General features: G+C 38.1%; 1 protein-coding gene across 6 annotated transcripts in view; it reads left to right on the top strand.

The window, feature by feature from the left end:
- The window catches only part of dacha (dachshund a), a 376,970-nt gene that overhangs the window by 266,493 nt on the left and 92,878 nt on the right, over positions 1–17,599 (top strand). For all 6 annotated transcript variants that reach the window (XM_060832649.1, XM_060832648.1, XM_060832647.1 and 3 more), the window contains exon 4: positions 14,461–14,633. In XM_060832649.1, coding sequence (XP_060688632.1) covers positions 14,461–14,633 — 173 coding nt within the window. The remainder of the gene's footprint in view (positions 1–14,460; positions 14,634–17,599) is intronic.

Raw genomic sequence — 17,599 nt, 5'->3', positions numbered from 1 at the left:
CACCAAAGATCCTTCGACAGCATCTTCCGAACCCATGACCACTTCCATCTAGAAGGACAAGAACAGCTGGTCCATAGGAACATCACCACCTTCAAGTTCCCCTCCAAGCCACTCACTGTTCTGTCTCGGAAATATGTTGCTTGTCTTCACTGTTGCTGGGTCAAAATCCTAAGGCATTATGGGTCAGTCTACAACACGTCAACTAAAGCCATTCAAGAAGGCAGCTCACCACCATCTTCTCAAGGGCAACTAAGGGCAAGCAATAAATGCTGGCCTTGTCAGCAATGCCAGGGTTCCACGAGTAAACAAAACCAAATCTATCTTGTCTTGATGCCCTCTAGTTATGCAGTTACCCATAGGGAAAGCACTCTTTCTGCCCATTCAATTATAAGACCATAAGGTGTAAGAGCAGAAATGTTATTGAGCTCATTGAGTCTGCTCCACCATTCAATGAGATCATTGCTAATCTGATAACCCTTAACTCCACTTCCTTTGTCTTTTCCCTGTAACAGCTAAAACCTTAAATAATTTTAAAGGCTTCATTTAAGTTACCACTTAGCCCTCTTTTTCATGAAATAGAAACCCAGACTGCCTCTATCTGTTTATCTCCATCCTTTCAAGATATACCAAATAGACTCTACAGGCAGAAGTTACTGCTTGCAACGTTGGTCTTAATTAGTGATTGGAGAATAGGCAGAAGCCCTCCATCAGGTTTGCTGGGGAAAGCCTACCACAAGTGCTCCCACTCTTTCTGATCCTGAGTGGTGGGCGCTTGGAACGCGTTGCCAGCAGAGGTGGTAGAGGCAGTCACGGTAGATTCATTTAAGATGTGTCAGGACAGATGCATGAGTAGATGGGGAGCAGAGGGATACAAATGCTTAGGAATTGATCGACAGGTTTAGACAGTTCATTTGAATGGTTCAGGCTTGGAGGGCTGAAGGGCCTGATCCTGGGCTGTAAATTTTCTTTGTTCTTTATTAAAACAGCAAGCATTAGATCTCGCCTGCGTTAGAGGCCCAGAGAGACCAGAAATCCTGGTCTTCAGACACTGGTGGACAAACAGAGGCCCAGCAGTCCTGTTGCTATTAGTGCCGCTGGGAGATAGAGGCAGCTGCTGCATAGTACCCACCAGTGGCCCAATGCCAACGAGAGATTCCAGACCCATAGTTACAGAAGGTCAGATGGAAGTTATATACTTCGGAGGTGGGTTTGTAATTGTAGGCAGAGTAAGAGTGTATTTCTGCAGCTCCCACTCTTTCTGATCCTGAGCTCATTGATCAGACACTAACTATAAATGGGTTGTCCCAAGAAGCCCACTTCAGGCTTTGCTTTCCAGACTTTCTGTGTGGTCATTCCCTCAGCCACCTCTGGCTAAATGCCAATAGTGACCTGAACCTTCTGTCAACTGCAAACTTCAGATAATGCCCAGTTGTGTCCAGACTAGCCCAGGCAAAGAGAGGCATTAAATACTGAAACGAAAACAAAGAGCTGGAGAAACTCAGCATGTCCGACAACATCTATATAGAGAGAAAGAAAGTCAGTATTGAGTCCAATTTTACATTTCTTCAGGAATTCTGACGTGAATGTGTATGAGGAGAGAACACAAAGGGGGAAAACAGCAATAACTTGATTGATGGAAATGAGCAGCAAACATATCCTTGAAATCATGCAGGAATCTGCAGTTATAAATGGACCGTATGCTAATCTACTCAGATCTCCATTTATCCTATTTCGCCCAGCTTATCATTGGGTTTACAATTCATATCTATCATGCAGAAAAATAAGAAAATTATTGTGCTATTTAAGACTGTCTGTTCTTGAATCCAGTACAATATCAGAGTACCATCAGTACTCTTTACCAAGTTAAACTGCCCTTCAGCAAAAATTGTAGGACACCTTACGATTAGATTCACAAGATTAAATGTTTGGGAACATAGGTATGGATTTAAATATTCATTTCTTGATATTAATCTTTTAAATGTTGAGTATTATCATAATATCTTTACACACTTGACCGATGGTTAAATATGGTTATAATGACCACTCTAGTGTGCTTTATGCAGGAAGGGCTGTCAGAGAGTTGATTAAAACATGAGGTACAGCTGAGTGCTTTCATCAGCTTGAATCCCTTATATCAGCACAAAGCAGACTGGAACATTAATTATTACTATTCGTAGATAGATTGTGACGCAACTATTGAGCCACAGTTAAGCTCATTCTAGATATACTAGCTTTCAACTTGCATTAAACACTCGTGACTTCAAGTGGCATTACTGTGATTTGATAATCTCTTTTTCACTGTACAGCAGCCATAACATACCAATGGTTCAGAGAGCACCTATATCACTTGGGAGTGGTAAAAGGCATACAGATCAGTAAAGTTCCACTTTGCACCAAATGATGAGATAAAAATAGCTTTTTTGGGAAGAAGGTAAGAATTCAAATAAAAAGGTTCAGACTTAACACAATTTACAAGAGCATTAGATGGTAGTACATAACTTTTAAAATATGGAGTGGATTTGCCTCATGACAGTGATGTTCTGGCAGGTTAGAACTTTTGTTCACCCTTCTGGTACCACCAAAATCTTAAACCAGTTTCTTGGGACCAGGGTCACTGCTGCGGGTGGCAAAGGACCTGTCTCAGACTGCCATACTGATTCCTGGAAAGGCAGATCTAACATGTGAAAAGAGACTGGATCAAATAGGACTATATTCATTATTGTTTAGTAGAATGGCAGGGTTGGGGCATAGAGGGATTTCAAAGCATCCTATACAATTCTAACAAGACTAGAAATTCAGGAAGGGTATTCCCAATAGCTCGGAAGTCTAGAAACTGGTGTCACAATCCAAGGATAAGAGATAGGCCATTTAGGACTGAGAGGAGGAGAAATTTCTTCACCCAGAGAGTGATGAGTTTCTGCTACAGAAAGAGGTTGAGGCCAAAACATGGAATGATTTCAACAAGGAAAAAAGTATAGTTTTTGGGGCTAAAGAGATCAGAGGATATTGGGGGTGGGGTGGGGAGTGTGTTGATTCGGAGAGTGAAAGCAGGAACAGGGTACTGGCTTGGCTGATCATGTAGAATGAGGAGAAAGTGAGGTCTGCAGATGCTGGAGATCAGAGCTGAAAATGTGTTGCTGGAAAAGTGCAGCAGGTCAGGCAGCATCCTGTTTTCAGTTGAAGAGGCATGACTAAAGACAGTTGATTAACCCACCACAGCCAGGACCAAATATGAACTCCAACCCTGCTGTTGATACTTGTTCCCCTGTCCCAAGCAATCTCTCTGGAGCTGGCTGAGTTTAGACACCACCTGGGGAGTGAGAGTTGACCCAGCTGGCACAATGATGGCAAACAGAGTTGTGCTGGTGACAGGAGAGATGGGCACCAAGGCAACAGGACATCAAGGGAGCCTGAAGGTGAAGAATAGACAAAATGATTAAAACGATTTGCAGCCGTACTGCAAAGAGACCATGGAGGTGGCTCTGCAGGTGGCCTGAGGCTGTAGCTCCCGCTCTATGACCGAGGTGTGTCTCCACGGTGAAGGGGTAAGGGTTCCTGAACCCCTTCCAATGAACTGTTGGGGTTCACACACACTGGGAGAATCTGGCAGCAGGCCTGATCTTACCCAAACTAACAAAGCCAGTCACCACCAGGAGGCTACCTCATGCTGCAGAATGAGTAGATCTCTTCTGTTCCTCATCGTCCCCTGGCAATTTCACCTGGATGTTGGAACGAGTAGTCCATTGATCCAAAAGCGATCTTCCAGATTTCCTGCTGGTCCCACCTGCAGATGTCATAAGGTTCAGGTGGATTAGCTGTTGCACCAAATCAGTGAGTCATTAGAGCTGAAACAAAGGGATGAGAAGCCTTTTCTCTGCTTTCTCTCATGCATTCGTTAGTAATGTTGGGTCTCTAGCATCTTCACCAGGTAGTGCTGGAGGGTAGTACAGTGGAGTAGATGGAGGCATTTCAGCAAAAGGGCAAGGTCCCCATTCTTTGTCTGGAGTTGTGAGGGGGGGGGTGGTGGGAAGCAAGGAATCAGCAGCAGAACCTGCTATTTTGGTAGGATAGGACTCAGGCCAGGACAATGAGCCAGTAGACATCTCCAATGCTCTACCTACCTGTCTTTCTTGCTATTATCCTGCCTGAGTTGAGACACATTATTGAACTGAACCCAATCTGCCCAGTGTTGTACCTGGTTTGGGAAGGTTCAGTTATGACATTGAAGCCAAAAATACTCCATGTAACAGTAAGCACATCTTCTACTCTCATCCCATCCCCCTCCACCACATGGAGAGAAAAATGTAAGCCTGTTATTTCCAAATAATTCTTTGTTTTGTTTACAATGAGTAAAGCTCTCCATCCTCTGGAATGCAATGGAGTTAAGAATGGGATTAAGCACTATTGTGGAATTCCTGTAAACTTTCTTTTAACATTTTCCATTCTGGATTAATCTCATTGCAATTGTGCTGGTGCCAGCATAGAGTCATGTGGAGCCAAACAGTATAGAAACATGCTCAGTGTGTGCTGCAGGGTCAACATCTCGTGTTCTGAATCTGAACTGTCTTAAGTCACACCTGATTTCTAATGTCTAATGGGAGATACCTCTACTCCTTTGTATTTTCAACCCATGTACATTTCTCACAGTGTGCAATGTGCAAAGCACAGACATTACAAAATCCCACCAATCCCAACTCCTCCTTAATTATCCAGCTGGCACAACTCTGAGCTCCAGTTTAGTTGGAAATGGGAAGTAATGAACCATAAATCTGTAGGGATAACAAGACTGCTGTCAACGGATTCTGAACCCTTGATATTGATCCACCAGGCACTGATTACATTGGTAATTAGGACCAAGTCCGAACTAGTTGATTGTCAGTCTAGTATCTAGCTGTTAAGATCAAATACAACTGTGGGAAATTAAACCTGTAGGTGAGAATCCCAGGCTGAAAACAGTCAACTGTTCTAAATGCCCTAACCTTTTGAAAAAAAAATTGTTTTAGAGATTATTTCAAACGTATTTAGGAAAAGAAGCATCCCTAAACCCTAGCTGTTGAAAGCATGTTGACATGTTAGTGAATCTGCTGTGGGTTATCCAGAGGATTTAGGGAATCCACGGGGGCCAGAGAATGATGTTTTAATTAGTAGATGCTGAATTACAAAAGCAGGTTCCTCATTTATTTTGTGGAGCTATCTTTGACTTTTCAACAAACTTGCTTTGTGAATTTTATAATGTTTTCTTAAATGAGTTGTGTGCTGCTAAGCCTGATATTCTAATCCACAAACATTGCAGTGTTGGTAAAAGCAAGCTAGTCAACATATAAGTTAGTTATTAAAACCCATTACTAGTTTGACTTTTACATACTGCAAAAATCTTTGACAAGTAGTGGGACTAGATTAGGTTGGGGTATTTGGTCAGCATGGACGAGTTGGACCGAAGGGTTGTTTCCATGTTGTACATCTCTATGACTCCATAAGTACTTACCCATAAGTAAAACAAATTGGCCTGCTGCTTGAGTTCAGTGTATTTCATAAGATGTTTCTGAGGACAGGATCAACCGTGGTGAAGTGTTTTGCTTCCAATTTTCTTTTCCTAGGAAAAGACACAAATGAAGCATGAAGTTATTTTGCTGTTAGTGCAAACTGAGACTGTGAGAATGAGTCTCCAAGAGGTGATCTCATGCCACTTGGTTTAGTGCACTTATAAACCACTTTAGGCTCTAAAACTAGAGTTTGATCAAACTTTCATGACAGTGCACAGTGAAGTGCATTTCATAGCAATTCATTGTATAGACACTCCACAAAGTAAATGGATTGGTGTGTTATTATTCAGTACTTTTAAAGAATGACTGAACTGTTCTTTTGTCATGGTGTACATCACATTTTGTTTTTATTTTAATTTGAAGGAAAGTAAGTATCTCTCAACATGAAAGATTTTTTATTGATCTTGTTGCTGGCCATAATATTGGCAAGTATCTTGAGTATCTAGACTGCCATAGAAGCTTTGAACTCAAAATATTTAGGTTTTAAATCGAGATTCTTTTCTTTTATAATACGTAATCGTTGGCCTTATCCAACGAACAAAGTCCAGTATACTAAAAATAAAGTACTCTGAGGAACATAACATTAAATCAGATTGTTTTATATTAGTGGTTTTCCAGGATAGAGAACTCAATGCTGGTTTTATTGAATCAGAGTAGGTACAGCTAGCAAAATTTCAGAACTTTAACACCACAAAAGGTGACAAGGCAGATTTGGGCAGGAGACAAATCTGACCAACCTGGATTATTTCCATCCAGAAAGTCTGACAGTTCCAGCATTGAAACATTGAATAGTTTTCTATTCCAGGGATTTTCCTTCCTTTGTTCTACCTCGAAGTCCTTTTCAAGTAGTAATCATGCTTTGTTTGAAAAATAATGGACATTACCACTAAATTTACCTGTTATGAAGAATTTGTCTCCTTATTTAACTTATTCAACTTCAATTAAACTTTATGTATACTTGAGAGTGAAAAGCTCAAGGGAAACATCAATACAATTAATGATTACACTATAATCCCAATCTGTCATAAATTTGACTTAGTTTCAAATTTAGGCCAAGTGTTAACTTACAATGAAAGACATCCCATTGTTTCTTTAAGGTCAGAAGGTTATAATTAAAACACCACTACAAATATCTCTCTGCAAGCATCCAGTGAATTATGGATGTCAAGGTGACAGCACATTTGCCTCAGGTATTTACCAAAGCCATTAGTGTTGCTGTAGGCATTCTCTATCTATTAAGAATGTTCCCTTATGTAATAGTCAGAACTCTACAGAGAAGAAATTTAATTCATATTATCATCAAAAATAATCAGTCTTCAAATCTGTAATGAAAAACACCACCTGCTTGTTTACCCACAGATCTCTATCTGCATAATGAGCAATCTCATGCACATTGATTTTAAGATTTCTCTATTACCAATTTAATGTGTTCTCATTTTAAATATGACACACCAGTATGCAATAAAAATATTAATTTCCAACATGACTACTCCACTGAGCATCACCAGTACATTCAGTTTAAACAATTGAATGGATATATTATTCTAACAATACTTAAATAATTGGAAGCAAAAGGTTGCAAAAAAAAATCAAATTTGAAATGATGCATCTTACAAATTGTATTGCTTTCTAGGGCATATTTCTTTTATTCTGTATATTTATAAATCTAGACTATTATAAAGATTTCAAAAATAGGAAGAATTCTGAATATTAAACTGGATATTGATATGTACTATATCCAATATTTGGTATGTAATAATGTCTTTTAAAATATTTCATTGAGATCACCAGGGTTCGTTTGGATATTTTCTATTATTTACCATTGCTGTATTTTTTAAACTGTAAGTATTTTCTCATTCTAAATTAATTGGAAAATTGATAAAATTGACACTAAATATGATTAGGATGAGACTCCAAAGAAACTCAGTTTATGACCCACTTCTTTAACTTTGCTTAACCTTTCAGGAAGCTAATAAAAACCACTCTCCTTCTGCGATAGTCTACACGGAGCGAATGGTTGTTATTGATGTGCAGAGCATATTGCTATCCTTGCAGCACAGTACCAATACACTGGCTCCAAAACAGTGGCCTGTGTCAAATAATGATAATATCCTGTTAAATGACTTGAGTTAAATCAGAAAACTTGCATTTCACAGACCATTGAATAAAGCCAACAACAGTAGTTGTTGAAAATGTGTCTTAAAAGGACAAACACAAGCATAATGAAGATAATATTACTGAATTTAGTCTAAAGGAATAGATAGATCGTATATTGGTGGTGTTACATGAACACTAATAGATTACCAGGAACACATAACCAGAGTAGACCCGTGTGCTCATCTTAGCTTCAAAAAAAGCATGGCTTTTTTAAAAAAATGCAAATTATTTACACATAGAACCAGCTTCCCAAGTACCTTTTTTTTTAATTCTATGACAGATCTTGAAACATTTTAATAGGCAAGCACCAATAAAATCACTGTAAAATCTTATCCAAAGTGTAATTTTGTCAAACAATGAACTATCACTTTAAAAAGTTAAATAACCATTTGAGACCTGAATTCTCATGTTGCAAATAAATTGAACAAAAGCTAACTGAAAATTCAGGCGCATGATTAAACTAATTTGAAGTATACTTGTTATAGATCTCATGTTGCCAATTTGAACAGCAAGTATTAAAGTCATTACTGTTAAAATATAACACCACTAGTGGATGATATGATAGCCACAGCTAATCTAACAAAGCGTAGTTCCATGTAATGTATCATCTTATGCACTGTTTCATATCTACCTAATTTTAACTGGTATTCATGAATTCAATTGCTCAGTGAGGTGTCAGGTTTCCTCAGGTGGTGTTTAATTTTGATCCAATTGTTCACCTTCTTGAGGTAAAAGTTCATCTTCATGGGGTAAGGAAAAAGTAAGTTACCCACTACCACAAGGTCAAAACACATAGTCAGCTATGCCATACTGTCTGATTATACAATCTTGCAGACACTCACCTGCTTAGACCACTAAGGTCTAGTGATGTATGTGTGTGCCTGTGCTATATTTGTGTGAATGGTAGCTTTGGAAGGATGCCAAAATAATTTATGTCTGTAGAAAATGACTGATAATGGGTTAAAGGGCACAAAAAATAAACTTTAAATTTCAGAAAGCCACCAGATAGTATGATCATTCATCGGTAACACATTTCACAAACCATATCCCCAAACCTTTCAGGAGTGGAAAGATTGGGACAAAAATTGGAACAGAAACCGAAATAACACAGTTTATAATTTTCCTGCACCTTACAGCAGAATGTCTAAATTGATTATATATTAAGGACATATCCATAATATTAGAGTGACATTGTGGTGCTCTGTTCACGTCATATGTTAAGCTTGACTGTCAATCAGAAAATACTCTTTGTATCTAACCCTTGAGCAAGAATAACAATATCAAACTCACGAGGAATTCCCTGGCCTGCAGGGATGGGAGGATTTATAGCCAGTCATGAACACAGGGATCCTCATTCTTAGCAGCAATTAGTTTAACACCCATGGGTCTCCTTGGGAACTCCAAACAACTCATCACATCATCAGTACAATCTGGTACATTAAACCACTATTTGATGCCTATTTGTAAACACTCTAATTATAGGGAAATGACTTGCATACAAGTGCAATTTAACATTGTGATTTATATGTGCCAAATATCCATGTGTGACATCTGTATGTGTAGTGGTACTGATGTGGGAAAGGGGGTTGAATTTGCCTGCTTCTGGTATTTGAAAATGTAGTCATAAATTATAGAGGAGTTATTTAAATACTACTGACTATTATTGATTAAGCACCAAACAAAGATATACAGGAAGATGGTTTGTATTGCTTCAATAGTTACTTCCACCATGCTTTTGTTGGAATATGGTTAAGCAGGGAATGGACTGAAATATACTTAACTATGTAAAGAAAGGATAACAGTTCTTCCCATGAATTCCACAAGAGATTAATGCAGGCTTGCAAAAAAAATGCACCTGCACAGAACAAATTGAATAGTTAAGAAGAATGGAGCTATGCAAAGTTATATATCTTAACATGTTAGCCTTGACTTCAACAGCTACTGATTTGGCAATGATTGCGTTATATTTCAAGCTTTTCCCTCAACATTTATCTCAGTGACCTTCCAATTGCAATGTTATTCATGGATGAGCTCGTATTTACTGCCAAAACTGAACGCCAAGATGACAGAGCTGACAATCATCCATAATTAAATGGTTGAGACAGTTGCATTGAAGTCTGACTAAGTGTTCGCATGTCATCTACTTTATGTACACCTGTTAACACCAGTACATGCAGCTGAATTGACACCTGAACAAGTCCTCCCCTTCAACTCCTGATCAAATTCCAGCTGTACTTGCCCTGGTCTTATCCCATATACAGAATTTCCTTTCTTAGCATGGGGTTCTGGTGTGGTCAGAATTTGAGATGGAATCTGGATCTACTAGATTTGTGCCTTGTTCAGCCTTGTGGCTGTTTTTCATTGATGAATAATGCAGTGCAAGCTCTCTCTATCTGCTGTCTAATAACACTTGAGATTTTAGATTACTCCAAGAACCCCACTCGATAATATTTCCAACTGGGTCATGAGTACCCATATCCTGAGATTTCCTTTGAGCTATTTACTTCTCTGACTAAATGTTGACCTCGATTGCTATAACAACCTTGCAAAAAAAGCTCGTGCCATTTAAATGAATGCTGAGGGATGTCTGTGGGAATTGTAGGTGTGGTTCTGGACTACGTGTAGGCCTTGAAAAAAGAACTGAAGTGTAGTGGACTTCCGCGAGATCATCTTTTGATTCTTGATTAGATTAGATTAGATTGCTTACAGTGTGGTAACACTCCCTTCGGTCCAACAAGTCCATACCGACCCACTGCAGTGCAACCCACCCAGATCCATACCCCTACATTTACCTCTTCACCTAATACTACGGGCAATTTAGCATGGCCAATTCACCCAACCTGCACATTTTTGGACTGTGGGAGGAAATCTACCAGCTTTGGATCAGAATGAGAGAAGGGCGATTGATATGGCCTGTGGCTCCCTCTCCAGGAGTAGCAGGATGCCATTGAGAAATTTCAATTGCTTGGGAGTCTCAGTTATGAGAGTACGTACGTGGGCTGCCTGCTTCCACTAACTGAATAACCATGTCCTTGTCACCAGGAACAGAGCCATGGAGTGGAGGCTCCATTCTGTGCAGTGATGCTTTAGGGATTTCTGAGCTTTGCAATCCAGGCCTCCATTTTGATATCAAAGGAAGATAGTCTCCATTTAAGTTTCAATTATTTAAAAATGGAGTCAAAATTCTTTTTAAAAATTTCTATTTTTATATGGGCTGTAACTTACCAACCTATAAAGTCTCGACATTTTCAATAATTAAGCTTGTGCACCAGAAATCAATTGTTTTTATATTATGTTGTTTCAGCGATAACTGGGCTTACGCAAAGTATGGCATTGAACATGGAATATGATTTAGCTGGGAGTGTATTTTACCAGAAATGCTCGCTACTTACAGGCACACAGTGCAATTTCCCCCTCCATGGCAGTGGGGAGAGACATGGTGAGAAAAGCAGATAATTGGGTGAGTTTGCTCTGGAGAGAAGCTTCGGCCCTTCTCACCACCTTGGTGCTGGGTGAGAAGGTCAGTTGTATATTTCTTGACTCAGTTGGGAAATCAAGACAACTTACCTGCTGACACTTTGCAGACAGTAGGAAGCCAAGGCTTTGGGGTGGGGATGGTCAGTGGTCAACCTCTGAGAACAAACACTCCAATCTTCTACATTGTGAGAAGAAAGAAGATAAATACCTTTCCAACACTGGATCCGAGGATTAAGCTAGTAACTTCAAATAGAAACTAGAAGTTTCTAGGTTTGTTAGTAGACCCAGGTTGCCAGTGTCGAGACCTGTGATAGGGCGAGGTACTTGCCTCACATGCCCATCAGCTGTAACAAGCTGATTGGTACGAGATCCAATGAGCTATTTCACTGGGAGTGGTGCCATGTTATTCACCAGTTAACACACTCCTACACTTAGGGGAAAAAGGAGATTGTGCCTATATTTATAGACACATACTGTATATAAAAGAAAACCTGTACATAATTCTATTTTATATATGTGATACAAAAATTAAGATCTCAACCAATAACAAATAAAACAAAATAACATGGTAGCTTTGAATTCCAATCGAGAGATGGAAACATGTTGGAAGGCTATTTAAAATGTACAGGCTACTTATCCATTCAAAAATTGACCATTTTAATCTTATAGGTTTATGCGCATCGATGTTCCAGCTGTTGGAAGCCAGCAAGACAACATAAATTTTTACAAACCAAGATGTTATTCTATCTAAAGGACCTATGTTAAATACTGATATCATTTTGAATAAAGATTATCACTGTTGCCAAATCATGTCCTCCTATCACTCTCATTTCAACTTTGCCATTATGAGTGACATACTTGGTTTATTCGATAGCAACAGAAGCTGATTCTCCTTGATATACAGTTTCAAGTAAAAGAAGAATGAACTTTTAGCAAAATGCACAACACATATGATGCTGTGTACACAAAAAAGATATGCTCAAATTTGCCGAAGGAACTTGTGGAAGTCAACTCTCATGTGACCATTCAAAATTTTGTAATTTGCTTTGAAAAGTTGTTCTACTGGAATACAGTAATAAATAGACTTATGATTAGAAGTGATAATGGATTAAATCAACAATACCCCTTGATTAGAACACCATCTGTAAATCTGGTGCTAGAGTATTTAGTTGCAGTGCTGAAAATGTGTTGCTGGAAAAGCGCAGCAGGTCAGGCAGCATCCAAGGAGCAGGAGAATCGATGTTTCTATTTAAATGCTCTTATTTAGTTGCAATGCAAATATTTTAAAAAGATATTAAATAATGAAAATTATGGCATTTTCTGATTATGTTCCTGTTAATTGTCTTGGCACAATTTTCTAGCAGGAAGTAATTGAACTTCTGTTTGCTGATAGTTACCTCTGATGTTAAAGTAACTAACTAGTTCTGTGGAGGCTCCAAAGTTGCCTTTAATAGATGAATTGCCTGCTTCCCCTGATCACCAGTGACTGCTGGTTAATGTGAAAAGAACCCAGTCATGATAGATTCCAAAGGCAAAGGTCACCCTTTTATATCTAGCTTCAGGACCATTATTTCCTCAACTTTTCGCATGCATTAGATAATCCCCCAATAGTGAAGAAGATCTGATTCTATGTCCAACTGTGACTGAATGAAACTTACACCAACTGTTTCCTTAGCTAATTTAGATTATTTTTCAAAATTCAGTGTGCATCTTACTGTCTGCCCCACATTACAAATAGCCTATTTAGTAGCATTGTTAATGGCATGCATTATCCATCAGATGTAGTTCTATATTTTTAGTGTTGTACGAATTAAATATAACCTGCCATTGGTTGTCTTTTAAATATGAAAGAAACCCTATTTATTCTCTTTATAAATGTTAAAAAATGTGCACCAGAAAAATCAGGAAGACAGCCATCATAGAGTAATTAACAGCTTTCATAGAATACATTTATCAATAAACATTGTGTTTGAGAATGGGGTAAAGATACTCACAAACACGTTTCTCTAAATGGCCACAATTTAATGTTTTCTTAAACAATGTAGCCATTACAATGTTAAATGTATGTTGTACAAAGTAACTTACACTAACTTTACAAGTTAATTTTCTAGCATAATACTGAGTTTAAAAGAGAAGCATGTGTACTAAGGAGGAGATCCCAAAATTTCATTACTTTTTAAAACAAAACTCATTTGTAGAACGTGGATGGCCGAAGCATGGCCAGCATTTATTGACTATATACAGCAGTTAAGAGTCAGCTACATTACTGTGGGACTGGAGTTACATATAGCCCACACTGGGTAAGGGGGCAGGGGTGGGGGAAGAGGGTGGCAGGGTGCCAGTCCTCATTCTTAAGACGACATTAGTGAGCCAGATGAGATTTTATGACAATCAACAATGATTATGTGGTCACCATTAGTCTGATTCACATTCCTGCCAAGATTCTTATGAAAGTCCTGCCTTCTCAATCTTGCTTCTCATCTGAAGCATGGTGACTCTTAGGTTAAACCTACCACTAGTCATATGTTTCTTATGAGAGAACAGCCCTTTGGTCCTCCGGGACTCTGACAAGCTGCCTTTCCATTAGACCAAATTTTTAATCACAAATTTTTATTGATTTCAAATATCCCCATCTACCATCGTGAGATTTGAAACCATGCTCTGAGAATATTAATCTGGTGTTTGAGATTTTTAGTGACATTATTACTATGCCACCACTTCTCTAAAATTGTTATTGCTCATATCAGCCTTGGTACAAGACAGATTGTTACCATTCAGTCATAATTGTTATTTATATGAAATTCTATTGCTGACATTTCTTTACACTTTCAATTATAATATTAGCAAAGTTTTGCCTGATCTGATGCATTTACTCATAGGTTATCTGGTGAACCCTTTACAGAAAATGGTTATTCATTAGAGATCAGATAAGTAATATTAAAACTATGACAAAAAAAAATTTAATATAGGCCTCGTGGGCTAGTTAGGTATTAAGATATCATCGAGTCCTTCATTACTGAGATGCTGGTTCGAAGTTAACCAAACAAAAGAAGTGCCCACAGGTCCAATGCTACAACTGTGGAACATTAAAATCTGTACTGACATTGCTGTCAGATACTCGAGGGTTCTTACATATACTTGTCACAAAAACCACAAAATGTTAATCAGAGTGATAATGATGGTTCACTTTAACAAAAAAACAGGAGAAATGAATACAGGTCACATTCAAGCAGAAAATAAAGACATTAATATGTATAATCTTCTTTTTCTCCCTATTTGAAAGGACTAGAGTTGCCATTCATGATGATGCCCCACCCCCTCATCCCTGTCAGCCTACCTCCTGCATCGGTTACCATGGCAATGAGCCAGATGAGTCACCTCAGCACCATAGCTAACATGGCAGTGGCAGCCCAAATGCACAGTCCCCTTTCCCGAGCAGGAGCTTCTGTTATTAAGGTAAGATTGTATCTCTGTGTAGAAATAGCTAGTAATCAGGATTATGTTTTTGCCTCTAATCAATAATTTTTTAAAAAGCTGATGTACGGTTTTATTTTTCCAAAGGCTATTCCACATCCAAATGTGGCCTGACTTATTAATTGAGAATGAAGGGAGTCAAAAGCCTTAATTCTTGAGGTTAAGTTGCAAAATAAGAGAATGAATCACAAATCAATTGTACAGTACTTTGACTTGAAATTTTCAGTGTGTAAACTTGACTTTATGTCAGGATACAAATAACTGAACACACACACAGCTTGATACATTAAAAACAACTGTTGGGCCTTTCCATAAGCCAAGATCAACATTCATATTTCAGTTTCCTTATCTATATTGAATCAGTACTGTATATCACATGATGCATATTTTTAAGATGTTAAGTCCTTGTTTTAACCTCATCACTGGTGGGTATGCGGTGGGTAGGTTAGGATGGATAGTGTTAGATATGCTTCAAATGGCTGATAGCTTTTCTTTTAAAAGAACTTTATTCTTTTTTTATTTCAACTGCAACTTCCACTTCACCACAATCTACTTTGGAATCCTTACTTCCCTACATCTTGTTCTTTTTACCATTTAATATATCTTTCCTAACTGAGAGTGGGTGTTGACACATCTATCCTTGCTGTTCTGTAACTGACCTACAAGGAGGTCCAAAAGAGTTGTGTGGGCACCCTTGCCCTGCAATTTCCTCCTCTTGGATGCACAACCATTCTGTGACAAAGTCACCTGCAAGCTTGACTATCATTCTGCAAAGATGAAAAATCTAGAGGAAGTTTTTCAGCATAAAAATGTAATCTCTACCCACATGTATGTTTTGAAATAGAAGAACATTTTCCTAGGAATCTTCAGTTCAGTGAGTAATTATCCTCTCTCTTTCAAGCAGCGCCCTGCACTATTCTGAGAAAAGTAATATGTTGGATGCCTGCTCATGACCTAATGTGCCTCCTTGTTGTAATCCAGAAGTTCGCATTTTTGCAGCGATCTAAGAAGTTGGAGCAGCAAAATGATGAATGCATAACAGTACCTAACAAGTACTGGGATGTTCCAGCTGCTTCAACTTAATTTCAGCCCTGAAAACACTATCTGAAGAATCAACATGCAATTATTTGCATTGTTGCTTCAAGATATATGCCAAACACCTACTATAAATCTTTAGAATACTCCCAAGGAGAGAAAATTAGTTAAATTTCAAGGTGTTGTTCACAGGTGCATACATTTTTAAAAAAATAAGAATATCAATAATATATTTCATAATGCAAATATTCTCCTCTGATTTAAACTGTTTTCTTAATCAAGTAACTGCATTAAAGGAAAGTTAATGAACTGAAATTTACTGAAAAATAATGATGAATGCAATTATTAATGCATAAATCAGCTAAAGACAAAGACGAAGAGGATAAACCCTGTAAATTATGAATTGCCATAAGTTAGTGAACGATTTGCATCACTCTGCTATTAGCATTATGAAATAAGCATCTTTCCCTTGAATTTCCTCAGAGTTTCATAAAGTTTCTGCATCTATGCATTAATTTTCCATTAAACTTGTCGCTTAAATGCGACTTTTATAATTGGCATCATAAGTACCTTTTTAATTTTGAAATAACTTAATTACTTCAAATCAGCCTCTCTGGTCTAGAAAGTGAACAACTAAAAAAGTGTGAACCTTCATTCTTTTCTGCAGTAACTTGTCATTGGAGATTTTGCATGTTGAAATTTTAATTATTCTTTTTCACTGTCTGTGTTCCTCTTTCTGCTCTCTTAAAATCTTTTCTCCACTTCTGAACCCAATTTGACATTGAATTCACACGATCAAATGCACACTCCTTCATTGTCTATTTGTTTATTACTAGATTACTGGCTATTCAACAAAGCCTCAAGTGTCCTGTAACCCTTCGCCATTATCAACATGTGTTCTCAACAATATACAAGACATTTTTGAGCTGAAGGGTTCTGGGAAAGGTGTTGCCAGTCATGCAACTATGTAAGATGCCCCATACCAGCAAATGGTGAGGCAATATCATTTCCCAACCTTAGAGTTATGGTGATAAGTTTCATTTTAGGTTAGAAATTTTAAAGCAATAACCAAACTTTCCCATGACAATTCAGTTTTCTAAATGCGCTTGCGTGTTACTTGTCCATTAAGAGTAAAAGCCAGAATTTACAAACTGAGAGCTAGTTATTGAATTGTAGAATTCTGAAGGTCAATAATCACTGCAGTTCATAGTGTTGTGTCAATCTGAGCAGAGTTTGAACTTTTAATTTTATGCTGTTGCATCTTATGGTTTGTGACCAAAGTTAATTTTCTTACACACAGAGTAATGCCGTTATGCCATCTTATTGACATCTTATACATGTTTTGTGGTAGTGATAGGTCAGTAGACTACAGTAGCTTTTTTCTCCAAGGAATTGTTTGGATATTATGCATGGGCATTGAAGTTTGTCTTTGGCTACAATGCAAACACTGGAAATACATAGGCCTGAATTTTTTCACAATGGGAAGACTGTCCATTGGGGTGAAAATACTGATGTGGCCAAAAAATTGGAAGCCCCACTCATGAATCAGGCATCTAGCATTTTTGGTAGTGATGGGAATAGAGGGAAGACCTGCTTTACAAATGCATATTTTGCTGAGGCAGCTGTACAAATCAGCAGATGTCTCTACTGTTGGTACTCTGTATGTGCAAGACACAAAATGCATAGATTACACCTGATAGAAGCACTTGTAAACTTTTTGATTTTGCTTGGATATTCAGGGTACCTGTTTTGGAGAGATAAGGTACCACTGTGGATTTGCTCATGGGATACTTTTGAGGGAGACCAAGTGCCCAATGGAATTGTTAAAAGCAAGCATGAAAATATATATAAACTAATTTGGAACAGTGATTCTCAAGAAGACCAGTCATTAAAAAAAACTATCAAAAGTGTCA

The sequence above is a fragment of the Hemiscyllium ocellatum genome, chromosome 11, assembly GCF_020745735.1.
Source record: "Hemiscyllium ocellatum isolate sHemOce1 chromosome 11, sHemOce1.pat.X.cur, whole genome shotgun sequence".
In the NCBI taxonomy this organism is placed as follows: domain Eukaryota; kingdom Metazoa; phylum Chordata; class Chondrichthyes; order Orectolobiformes; family Hemiscylliidae; genus Hemiscyllium; species Hemiscyllium ocellatum.
Note: the sequence above shows the minus strand (reverse complement) of the source record. Positions and strands in the feature narration are given on the sequence as shown.